The sequence below is a fragment of the Netta rufina genome (assembly GCF_964035555.1).
Source record: "Netta rufina genome assembly, chromosome: Z".
Lineage (NCBI taxonomy): Eukaryota > Metazoa > Chordata > Aves > Anseriformes > Anatidae > Netta > Netta rufina.
Genome location: NC_140126.1, coordinates 14,903,195 through 14,916,324, shown reverse-complemented (window position 1 = coordinate 14,916,324; position 13,130 = coordinate 14,903,195). Strand labels below are relative to the sequence as shown.

Here is a 13,130-nt window from a genome sequence, read left to right as displayed (position 1 = left end):
AGCTTTTTGTGACTGCTGTAGCCCTTTGGAGAAACTGTAAGCTATGTGACACAGTGACAGGTCCATACACTGCAACCCATGTCAAGCTTTTAATTTTCTTTCAGTTTTCTCCTCACTACCTGTACACCCCTGGTAACTATCAGCAGTTCAAGCACTGTCAGCATCCCTTTTTTCAGTGTTACCCTGAACATGGTATCACCAAGTGACATAGGTACCATTCTTTCATTCATCACTTAAAACTAGGTGATAAAGTCTGACTTTATGCCATTTTAATAGGCAGTTTTAAAATACCTTCTTAAACCCAGACCTGTTTAAACTCATACATCTACAGGGATTAATCCTCACATATTCTTGTTTGAGGTGCAATATGTAGAGAAATGAGGTTTTATATATATCATCTTCTTGTTACCTGGTCTGTTTTCAGGGAAAGACTATTTGGGAAACACAGAACAAAACATTAACAAGTATTCCTAGACATTTTTCAGGATAGTCAGATAAATCTATACCTACCATCTAAACACAATTTTTTTATGGCCTGTCCATATTCTTTCAATCTCTGAATGCACTCTGATTTATCTCTAACGACAATTTTGTTGTAATTTCTTAGCTGTTTGTATACACTTTCCTTAAAAATATCCTATCTAATTCTTAAACACCTCATTTATATTGATGATTAGAACTATGAATATGCTGTCTAGACTACTCTTTGATAATCACTGAATTGTTTGGGTTGGAAGGGACCTGAAAGACCACCCAGTTCCACCCTCCTGCCATGGGCTGGGACACCTCCCACCAGCCCAGGTTGCCCCAAAGCCCCATCCAGCCTGGCCTTGAGCACCTCCAGGGATGGGGCATCCACAGCTTCTCTGGGCGGCCTGTGCCAGGGCCTCACCACCCTCTGAGTGAAGAATTTCCTCCTTCTATCTCATTTAAATCTCTCTTTCAGTTTAAAGCCATAGCACAGGTTGGAGGGGACCTTGAAGATCACCTAGTTCCAACCTCCACATACACATTCATTGTGTCCAGAGAAGGGCTATGAAGATGGTGAAGGGCCTTGAGGGGAAGACGTATGAGGAGCAGCTGAGGTCATTTGGCCTGCTGAGCCTCGAAAAGAGGCTGAGGGGAGACCTCACTGCGGCCTACAGCTTCCTCACAGGGGGCAGTGGAAGGGCAGGCGCCGATCTGTTCTCCTCAGTGACCAGCGATAGGACCCGAGGGAATGGAGTCAAGCTGTGACAGGGGAGGGTTGGGCTGGGTATCAGGAAGAGGTTCTTCACTGAGAGGGTTGTCGCGCACTGGAACAGGCTCCCCAGGGACATTATCACAGCACCAAGCCTGTTGGAGTTTAGGAAGTGTTTGGACTGTGCTCTTAGCCCTATGATCTGAATTTTTGGGTAGACCTGTGTGGACCTAGGGATTGGACTCGATGATACTTGTGGGTTCCTTCCAAGTCGGGATATTCTGGCATTCTCTGATTCCTCACCCTGCTGGGCATGGTGCTTTTGATACAGCCCAGGACGCAGTTGGCTTCTGGGCTGCAAGCACACACTGCTGGCTCATGTTGAGCTTTTCATCCACCAGAACTACCACGTCCTTCTCATCAGGGCTGCTCTCAATCCATTCTTCGGCCAGCCTGTACTTGTATTGTGCTTGGGATTGCACAAATAATAACTGCTAGATGTGAAAGCTCATTCTGAGTGTTACCTCTATCACATACTCCTGGGACTGACTGCATACGTATTAAAGATCAGATTGACAAGCACATAATCAGCCTCTACTTTTGTACCCAAATGCTTTTGTCAGTGTCCTCTTCAGCTTGTAATTCATTTAGATGAGGTTGAAAATTTGATATTTTTTTCCGTACGGTAAACAAGTCAGCTGGACTACTTTGGCCGTGTCAATAAGTTAATTTATGGTCAAGTTTAGATTATATTCTCAGTCTTTGTGTAATGGCAGGAAACCTTAGAGCAAAACTTCTTTCTCCATTGAGTGCATAGTCAAGATTTTTTATTAGTTCTTGTGCTGCATAAGCAATTGGACTTCAAGAAGTCTGAAACATGTAAGCAAAATGTTCTGTTCTTTCCCCCTGCTGTGCCCATGAGGCATAGCCACTCTTTCAGTGGAAACTACTGCCTGAACAAAAGAACAAATCTCTCCAGCTTCTATTTCTAGCCTTTGCCTTTGAGGAATTTTCCCATGGGCATTATGCATGGGTCAATGGGTCACTTTCAGCTCCATTCTGACTGTTGAATACTTCTCTGTCTCCTAGCTCATACACAGTCATTTGGATAATTTTGCTTCCCTGGTAACCGTGTTTAGTTTTCATTCATGCTGCTTCCTGTGCCACTAAAGGCAAACATCAAGAACAACTTTAGGGGACCAATATAGGAGCCCAATTTATACCTAAGCTCCATACCTCTCAGAGCCTCCAGCTGCACAAGTTGAACAGTGCAGAGTGGGCACACCACCAGGAGCATAGCGAGGCAGAGCTGGGGTGTCTTCTCTGACTCTGAGAGGGGGGCATGGTGTACAAGCTCTTCTTGAAGCACAGATGCAATAACAACCCATCTTATATGTAATGGCCCAGTGGCTAAAGCATTTCCATAATAAATGGGAGATTTTACTTCCTTTTTGCTTCAAACCCAGCTATTCTTATAAATAATAAAGTAATAATAATAATAATCTCTTCCTTTATTTGTCTGGGATAATTTCTGTATGGAAAGAAAATGAGGAAATCTTAAATTTCTCCAATGCACATTCATGTTTCTGAAGGATGTCAGCACGAGTGTTGCACTAAACAGCTCCATCTTCCCTGGCGTGCATTAAAAGGAGCGTGGCCAGCAGGTCAAGGGTGGTGATCCTCCCCCTCTACTCTGCCCTGGTCAGGCCTCACCTGGAGTACTGTGTCCAGTTCTGGGCTTCCTGGTACAAAAGCCAGGGATCTCCTGGAAAGAGTCCAGTGGAGGGCCACAAAGATGATACAGGACCTGGAGCATCTTCCCTATGTGGAAAGGCTGAGAGACCTGGGTCTGTTCAGCCTGGAGAAAAGAAGACTGAGAGGGGATCTTATTAATGTTTACAAATATCTTAAGTTTGGGAGACAGAAGGACTTGGCCAACCTCTTTTCATGGGTTTGCGGGGACAAGGCAAGGGGCAATGGCCACAAAATGGAGCACAGGAATTTCCCCACCAACATGCAAAAGAACTTCATGGTGAGGGTGATGGAGCACTGGGACAGGCTGCGCAGGGAGGTTGTGGAGTCTCCTTCTCTGGAGATATTCAAGGCCCATCTGGACACCTACCTGGGCAGCCTGCTCTAAGGAACCTGCCTTGGCAGGGGGTTGGACCCGATGATCTCTAGATGATCTCTAGAGCTCCCTTCCAACCCCTTCAGTTCTGTGGTTCTGTGATTCTGTGATTCCCAATGAGCACATATCCCGAGCTTGTCACTCATGCCTAGGGATGAGCAACACTGGCTTTCTTCATTCTGCACCCACACTCTAGCAGACACGTTCCTGTAACACAAAGCACTTCACAATGTAACCACCATGTATTATTGGCTCCCTCTGCAAGCTGATTAATTTTTGCAAATTTTTCCAAGAGGGTAAAGTGTGGGCCACTGCTATTTCACTGCTATGAGTGGTGTGATCATGCCTGCCTTGGCACTTGGTCTTGGCAAGGTGGGGTCCTGCATGTGAAGAAAGGAGTTGAACTAAGGGAGTGAGTTGCTAAGAAGTTAGCTGGAAGAGGTTGGGAAAAAATGGTTGTCACTTGCATCCTGTGTTTGTTTACCTGAGAACAGCAGGTCCCCAGAACAAATGAGCAAAGACGACCACGTTTATATTAACTTTTATAGGATGATCTTTTGAACTGACTGAATATTCAGTGTGGTCAAGATCTGGGATTAAAGGTTTGTTATGGTGAAATGACTTGCATTTAGAAATTTTCTTGTCTTAGTCTTGTTTAACCATACATTACCTACTGATCTTAATACTCTTTTCTCATCTTGCTCCCCATTTTGATTTCAGTTTTATTCAACTTGACAATATTTCTTGCTCTGAACACTCTTTTCTACTCAGAATTCCTATTTCACTTTCTTCTTTCATACCAGTGTCATAGTATTTTTCTGTTGTCTCATCTGTCTCATCTATGTGCAATACTCCAGGTTTATTTTTGCCTATTTGCTGTGTGATATCACAGAAAAAAAAAAATAGTAGCACAGTTAATTTAGAGAGTCCTCAAAGCTTTGTAGAGAATCAACACCACGCCTATAAAACTGTGTGTACCTGACAGAAATAAAGCACCATCAGGTATTATGTTGTGGAAGCTCAGGCCTTGTCCTGCCTGGTGAGAACATGGGGCTGCTGCCCATTTAGTCTCTCTGTAGCTGTAGGTTTTGCAGTGTTTTTTAAGCCAGCCACTTAAGCCACTGTGAGGGTAAAGCCATAAAAAACTTGAACCTAATCATGCCTTTAGGACCCTCTGGGCCAAAGCACTGATTTGCAGAGGTAGCCTCTGGTGTGTGAATAAGTCCTGGGATTAGCTTGAAGATGGAGAATGACTTTGGGGTAACTAGTGCTAGTCCTTTTATGAGTTGATTAATTCTGAAAGTCATGTGTTTTATTTTAAAAAAAGCTTTGGAAGAGTTTTCTGAAATACAAAATATGTAATGTTGCCTTGTATACATGTTTTCCGTTTTTACAGTAAGATTCTATGTCATAGAAATAAACATCTCAATTTTATAATCAATTTCATTCAACAATCTTCAGAGTTGCTATTCTCTTGAATTAAATAAGATCAATGAGAGCTAGACGTATTGCTTTCTGATTCTTTTCTAGGGTACTTAAGATAACAGATTTTTTATTTTATTTAATTTATTCATTTTTTTTAAGTTCTTGATCTGATTACATGCTATTTTTGTAGTGGTTTACCAGCACTCTGTGAAAAACATGGGTGCAGACAGAGTGGTTAGCACAGTAAAGTCTCTCCCACCACTGTGTCTTTTAATCTTTTTTCTTGTGACCACTGACTAGATATTTTGTCTGCATTTGACACTTGGATGCTCTTGGGGTTTTTGTATCTGAACCCTGCACCCTTAGAAATTATTACTAAGAAAAAAACAATTTGCTGTGCCTTTCATATGTGTAGCTTGTCTTTTGTGTGAGGTATTCCTAAGCTATCAACCAACAGATTTCTGACAGTTCTCAGTGGCTCTCCTAAACTTAATGTATGAATCCTCATTGTCCTTTCAACTGAAAATGTTGCCTGGACAGTATAATTCTGTAGAGGATTATGGCTGCTGCTGCTGCTGGCTTTGCCCACTGCTTGGGAATGAACTCTGTACTCCACATGTCCTGAGTTCTCCCTCTCAGTTTCTGTGAATCCTTTTCAGGTTGTCCCTTTGTTTGTTCTCTCATTTGTTCACTTGCCTTTCTTTAGAGTTGCAAGAGTTGTTGAATTAACTGTCATGCTACAGTTTTATTACACATTCATCCCATATAATGCTCAGGAATTGTCTTAGTAATTTATTTTCTGGTGTCAGACACATGGAGGTCTGCTGAAGTTCCTGTGAGATGTGAATTGATGAGTGGTGGGGATTCAAGGAATATACAGGTTTTAAAGAAACCCAAAGAAAAAACCTAAAGAAACTGAGCTGCAGTTAACACAATGCACTATTAAGGAAGTAAAGAAACTTCAAGAGAGTGCTTTTTATAAAACGTACTAACCACCATATCCTGTAGAGAACATTTAAATAGAAAGACAGTACTGTAATTTACAATGCTCTCATGAGTAAGAAGTAACAGCTATGACCAGCCAGCTGTTAGCTCTTCTTCTCTCTCTAATTGCTGTTATCCTACCTCTGAGATGTAAGTGGTCCTCTAAGGATAAAAATATCCAGATTCCCACTTCATCTGGATAACACGTAAGTAATAAATTACCCTTCGTTTGCATTTCAGATGGCTGCAGTGACATTATCGGAGGACACCCTGTGCCTCCCCATTCCCGGCCCTACATGGCTGCCATCCAGAGAAAGAATTCAACTGTGTGTGGAGGAGCTCTGGTGGGTGACCAGTGGGTTTTGACAGCAGCACACTGTACGTAAGTGTCTTATGCTGCGGCAGTCACAACGCTTCGCAGAGGTGGGGCATGGTGTGCAAGCCTGTAAGTGATGAAAGGTGGATATTGAAGGATTGGTAAAGCTGCAATTCTCTCTCTTTCCATCCTGCTTTAAGTTGTTTCTTAACTACTGATCTGCATTGAGGACTGTTTCCTTCTCTAGTCAGATTAGCTAGTGCTGCAGGACACTGACTGTGCTGTTAACAGACCCAATGCATCATTCACTTGAAACAGCAGTGTCTTAGAGAAGGGGATATATTGCAAAGTGTATATAACTTACCACTGTGCCTGGGACTAAGCCTAGAACACCCTGAGATGAAGCCGAGTTAGATGTAACCACTGTTCCCTTCACTGTAAATGCCCTGACTGGGTGCACAAAAACTAAATGCCAGAGCTGTGACTATGACAAGAAGCCGTGTCCTTTTGACCATTCAAATGTGGGTGCAAGCATCCCTTCCCCAGGTTGGATACCCCATGGCTGCAGTCATTTTCACAAGCAAAAATTTACATACAAATAAATAAATTATATCTTTCACTGGGACATACAGCTAGAATGAAGAAAATAACTTTTTTTTTTTTTTTTTTTTTTTGGTTTGATAAAGTCTTTATTCTGGCTTGAAAGAGTTGTCCTGTGTGTACTGAGTTTGTATTCTGAAAATGAAGCACAGGAACCCAGTAGTGTGTCTTCTGGCAGCATCTTCTTACTGGGCTGCATTAAGTTGAGAAAGGCAAGAGCAAGAAAGACAGACATGCATAAATGGGTTTCTGATGACACTCAGAGATCTTAGGAGAGAGGGAGATTTATGAGTTGCTTGACTTTTACTAGCTGTCCTCAGAAACTGGATGTATAACTTTCTGTGGGTTTTGTCAGTCTTACTTTGTAATATTCTTCAGGGGTGTCTTGAAGTAGGCAACACCCATTCTTCTTCTTGGGCTGAGCTGCATTTGGTGAAGTTGAGGACAAAAGTATTATTAATATTAAAGATGTTCACACTTACCTTCATGTATAATGTTAAGCATGAATACTGAGTGTTGATGTGTGTATTGACATCACTCTGATGCCAGTAAGACAACCTCTGTGTTATTAGCCAGACATGTTTCAATCCTTTGCAAGATTAGATCATAAATCCACTGGCAATCCACAGCAATCCTTGTGCAAGACACTTTTCCTAAAAAGTCAGTAAGCTTTTCTGTGACATTAATTCAAAACTCTGGAATCCTTTGAAGGTCAGCTATCATGCAGTTATTTTACTAAATGATATTCAAGGTAAAGAAATGCTACTTTGTAGAGGAAAACACAAGCTCATGTCAAGCTATCAAAATGAACAGTATCTTTCCATATTTTTAAATAAGTTGTTGTAAAATGGAATTGTTAATTGTGTTACACAGCTTTTGATTATCTTGAGAGATGTTGCTCTCTGTTCCAGTAGTGACCATATCTTCCTGTACTTTCATTAAGTTTTAGATTGAAAAAAGAAGAATCCAGAGTTGTTCTTGGAGCCCACCGAGCATCCATACATGAAAAAGAACAGCAGATATTTAAGATTATGAATATATTTTGTCATCCCCAGTTTAACAAGTCTTCCAAGACAAATGATATAATGCTCCTCAAGGTACTGTTAATTATTATTATTTTTTTATTATTATTACAAAATGAATATTGCTGATGATCATTTTGGCTATTCTTTGATATTAGAGTATATTGTTTTAACAACATCTCAGAAAACTCTGCTTTTGGTTCTACTAATCTAGATAAGGTTACAGGATCAGTGGCAGGCTGAGCAACAATGACATTTCAAGATCATTCAGTTGTAAAACTCGCTTTTATGTACTCACTGCCGCAACCCTTCTGAAAACCCAAATCACATTTTGTCAGTTATCAAAGGCGGTACTGAAGTGATGTATACAATAGAGTCTGGGCCACAGCTGTACTCCGAGGGGATACATTGTGCTGGACTGAGTGAAAATGGGGATGAAACATATTATTTATTTTGTGTGTCCACATAAAGTATAAGTCCAGATAATAAAGACATAGAAGAATTCAGTTCTAGGAGCACAGAGTGGTCACACAGTGAAAAAGGCTCAGGATGCTGTAGAATGAGGCATGGAAAGGTGTTAGCTGACACCATCATCCTGGATGCCTGTGTGGAACAGGGATTTGCTGAGTACCGGCTCCTGGCTCATCCTAGCTCATGCCCCGTGTGTGCCTGCAGTGAGAACTCCATTAATGCAGCACTCAGATTCACATGGAGTCAGCCATGGGTGTTTTGAATAGGGTGTCCAGTGTCTGTACAGAAAATCTGTAGATGGTCAAAATGGTTCTGGAGGAATGGATTCCTGTACCATCAGTTTCAGGGCCAGTCCAAAGCCACCAAGGAGGACAGTGAAAAGTCTACTTGGAGGCTAGTGGTGTCCCCCAGGGGTCAGTACTGGGTCCACACTTGTTCAGTTTATTCATCTATGACCTGGATGATGGAACAGAGTGCACCCTCAGCAAGCTTGATGATAACACAAAGCTGGGATGAGTGGCTGATACCCCAGAGGGCTGTGCTGCCATTCAGAGGGACCTGGACAGGATAGAGAGATGGGCCAAGTGGAACTCCATGAAGTTCAGTAAAGGCAAGTGCAGGGTCCTTCATGTAGGGAGGAATAACCCCAAGCACCAGTACAGGCTGGGGGCTGGCCTGCTGGAGAGCAGCTCTGCAGAGAGAGACCTGGGAGTCCTGGTGGACAGCAGGCTGACCATGAGCCAGCACTGTGCCCTTGTGGCCAAGAAGGCTGATGGGATCCTGGGCTGCATTTGGAAGAGTGTTGGCAGCAGGCCAAGGGCAGTGATCCTGCCCCTTTGTGCAGTCCTGGTGAGGCCCCACCTGGAGTATTGTGTCCAGTTCTGGGCTCCCCAGTACAAGAGGGACGTGGAGCTACTGGAGAGAGTCCAGAGGAGGACTATGAAGATGATGAGTGGACTAGAGCACCTGTCGGACAAGGACAGGCTGAGAGGGCTGGGCCTGTTTAGCCTGGAAAAGAGAAGACTGAGGGGAGACCTCATCAAAGTGTATAAATATCTGAGGGGAGGGTGTTGAGTAGATGGGGCTAGACTCTTTTAAGTTGTGCCCAGAGACAGGACAAGAGGCAATGGGCACAAACTGAAGCACAGGAGGTTCCAGCTGAATATAAGGGGGGGCACTTCTTTACTGTGAGGGTGACAGAGCACAGGTTGCTCAGAAAGGCTGTGGAGTCTCCTTCTCTGGAGGTACTCAAATCCCGCTGTTCCTGCTCAACGTCCTCTAGGTGATCCTGCTTGAAGGGTATTTGGACTTGACAATCTTCAGAGGTCCCTTCCAACCTCAGCTGTTCTATGATTCTGTGATCATCTTGCTATATCTTTAGAAATGTCATGACTTCTGTACAATGCCTAAGAAACCACATATGGACTTACATTCAGGCTATGTTTTAATATTATGTTCTGTTAATCAAGAATTATTTTAACAGGAAAGACAAGATGTATATTTAAAGTAACTGATACTAAGAGTACTACAGCTCTTAATACAGTGCACCATATTAAGAATATTACCACTCTTCTGAAATAATTGGTGGAATTATATGGAAAAAGATCTGATGACTTGAACCTGATTTCTCATAGTTAGATGTTATTACCAGTTTGGTGTAATGACACAGGAAAGAAACTAGCAATGTCTTTTTCTGAAACTAGCTGGTGCATTTACAGCCGTTTGTGTCCTCAGTGACTTATCGCTGTCCAAGTATGAGAAGCCCCTTCCCTCAGATGTCAGTAACAATTCTTCATCTACTTCAGTGCAAAGACAGGCAGTTTCATTTCACTGGCTGTGCCTCTGTCCACCACCAGCTTATCAGAAACCCCAAGTTATTTGATGAGCATGAACACTATACCAAAATGGATCCCTAGAAAATGTTATTTCTAGAGCAGAAAGTTACAGCTCTGTTCCAGAATGATGAAAATAGCATAAAATCCATGGTTTGAATTTGACATAGTAACAGGGATAGTGGTAGCACCAGGGCTCACCTCCCATTACTACAGTTCTGCTGTGGTGGAGTGTTAAGTGACTAGCGATAAACTTTCTATCTTTGGAAATTTCCACCAGCATATGACACAATAATCCATGTTTTTGGAGGGAGATAAACATCTGATTTGTTGTAGTTCCTTTGAAAAAAATAATGTATAAAGCCAGAATTATTTAACTGACAACCATTCAGCAAAACATGTAAGCACCTGTGAAATCAGTCGTGGTGTAGCGATCATGTGTAAAACAGAAAATAAGCTTAGTTCTGTAGCTGCGAGTCCTTAGTAAATGTGTTGAGGATATGCGATCATGTTTTGTTATGTTTGCATTTACAGACTTTAATTGGCCTATGCTGAAGGATGAATCTGTCACATAAAGGCCAACAAAACATATAAGGTTTGAATCATTTAAGCGCTTTTGAGTCTCTCAGAGGAAAAGCCTGTCAGTCTAAAGACTTCAAGACCTACTTTTTCACAGTTTAGGTCTCTGCTGTCGCGTCTAATTGCTTATGACTTTTATTTACATCTTTGTTATTTGGTCCATTTCAATTGTCTGCATGTCAGCAAAACACCAGGCTCTGATTTCAACACAGCAGTTCAGTGGCATGTTAGGTTCTTGAACAGGACACAGATCTAACAAGGAAACCTGCATAGTTTTTTAATTTCCTGCTGTAATCAATGGGAAATCTGGGTGTGAACTCATTAATGCTGCCGTGGTTACAGAATTGCTATACAGACATAAGGAAAGTACTTCTGGATCCACAGAAGTGCAAGCAAGTTCAGAATCAGTTCCTAAATATTGAAAAGTGGTTTATTAGGAGAGAAAATGCTGGTAAAAATATAAAAATAGACTATTTAGCCCACTGAATTAGTGATATATATCTTCCTTCCTCTCTGCATGAAAAAGCATATTTATTTATTTATTTATTTGTTTTTTCTGCAGCTGGATCGTGTGGCAAATCTGAATAAATATGTGCAACCTTTGCATCTGCCTGAATGTGTTGAAGATATCAAACATGGCACAGAGTGCACGGTGGCTGGATGGGGAGTCACATCTTCAGGAAAGCCATCAGAATGTCTTCAGGAAACAACTATTAAAATTGTTGATAGAAAAATTTGTGAAAAACAGTATATTAAAGAAGAAGTGAAAATAACCAGCAACATGTTGTGTGCTAGAGGGAGAAAGAAGTTTCGAAGGAGCGATGCTTGCCAGGTAAGAAGCAGTTACAAAGATGAGGGGATGTGCTTTTAACAGTTGTTCCTTTTCACCAGGAACAAAGCAGCATTAGACACTTTGCAAACTGACCAGATTAATAGAGGATTTAAAAACATTCATAAGACATTTTAGTGCTGCGAAAAAGCAGTGTTAAAACTTTGGGTAGTTTTGGTCACTGTACAAAACAAGATCTAGAGTATGGGACTTTGAGCCTGGGAATTACCTCAGTTGAATTCAGGTGCATTTCTTCAAGCTGTTCTCCTTAGAATCCACTTGTACCTGATGGACAGAAGAACTTTCAGTCTGAATCATCTGATCCTTTCCAGATGTCCCCATCCAAATAGTACAAATTTAACTGTACATTCAAAATTTCTGCTTAGATCTTCCTTTTGACATTTTCTGTGCCTAATTCTATGATTTTATGATTCTATGATAATCCAGAAAGGCCAGTTGCTACGGAAGTGTAACTCAATTTATAACAACAATAAAAAAGACAAACTGAAAAAAAATGAAATGAGATTATAATAGCACTGTGCTGGTCTACGACATTTACACCAAAGACTCCATCAGGCTTTACAAGCATCCACACACCTCATACCTCACCCAACTCCCCTGAAGTGCCCTACGCCATCTGATGCATTTCATAGGTTAGAACAGGTCAGAAGCAATGTTTCCAAAATGATGTGTTTACACATAATTTATTTTATTTAAATTTATTAAATTAAATATTATTTTTTAATTAAAATTTCATTAAAAATTTAAATTAAAAATAAAAATTATTTTATTTTATTAAATTTTATTTTATTTTATTTTATCAGTTTTTCCTCTTGATAGAAGCAAACACATTGATAGCTCTCTTTCTTTTTTTCTTCTTTTTTTTTTTTTTCATTCAGGGAGACTCTGGTGGGCCGCTCATCTGTTGTGGTCACTACAGTGGGATTGTTTCTTTTGGAGAAAATTGTAAAAAAAGACCTAAAGGACACTTGCCTGGAGTTTACACACGACTGACTAAAAACTATATTGACTGGATAAAAGAAACAGTTTCCCATAACAGAGTGCCGTAAGAAAGGCCAGACATTTACTAGATTTAATAGATACTGTGCTGTGCTTTAGAACTAGATTTTGCCTTACACTGCCAACTTTACAAAGTAGGTCCTAGCTTTACTCCTTTACTAACACCACCACAGGTTTATGAGAAAGTTGAAAATATTCCCTTTTGTATAAATAAAATGTTTACTAATCTTTAGTAGGAAACTGCCTCTTAGACAACACAATTTGTATTGGATTTCACCCTATTTTTTGGTGTGATGGGAAAGTACTACTCATCTTTTCCATTGTGACTGGGATAAAACAATATTTTTGAATGTGTATTCACAGAAAAATTCAAATTCAGACTGATAGTTAATGAAATGTCTACTGAATGAGAAAAACTAGTAAAAAAACTTGAAATGTTCAAACGCGTCAGTTTGACTTTTTTTTTTTTCCAATACTATATACTTTAACTGTTACTAAATATTTAGCTAATTTAATTTTCAGATCTAAAATAATAAGCTGATAAATATTTTTTCCAGCTAATCTTACATTGTTAGTGTGAAAAAAATAATTTACATTTTTCTTCTAGGTTATTTTTCCTCCCTTTCTTCATGCTCAAATCAACAAAATCATCTCTTCTCAGATCTTGGTTCATGATACCATTCTTCACAGTTGAAGAAAGAATTACAACTGTCTGTTGAAAAAAGCATTACTGTTCATTGTAAT

General features: G+C 40.6%; 1 protein-coding gene across 1 annotated transcript; it reads left to right on the top strand.

Moving 5' to 3' along the window:
• Positions 1–5,806: 5,806 nt before the first annotated feature.
• On the top strand, positions 5,807–12,436 carry LOC311221267 (granzyme K-like; the record flags this gene model as incomplete). The annotated part of the gene is made up of 5 exons (XM_084305133.1): positions 5,807–5,867; positions 5,958–6,099; positions 7,583–7,730; positions 11,100–11,369; positions 12,266–12,436. 5 exons carry the CDS (start codon positions 5,807–5,809, stop codon positions 12,434–12,436), a joined length of 792 nt encoding a protein of 263 aa, XP_084161259.1.
• Between the last annotated feature and the right edge of the window lie 694 nt (positions 12,437–13,130).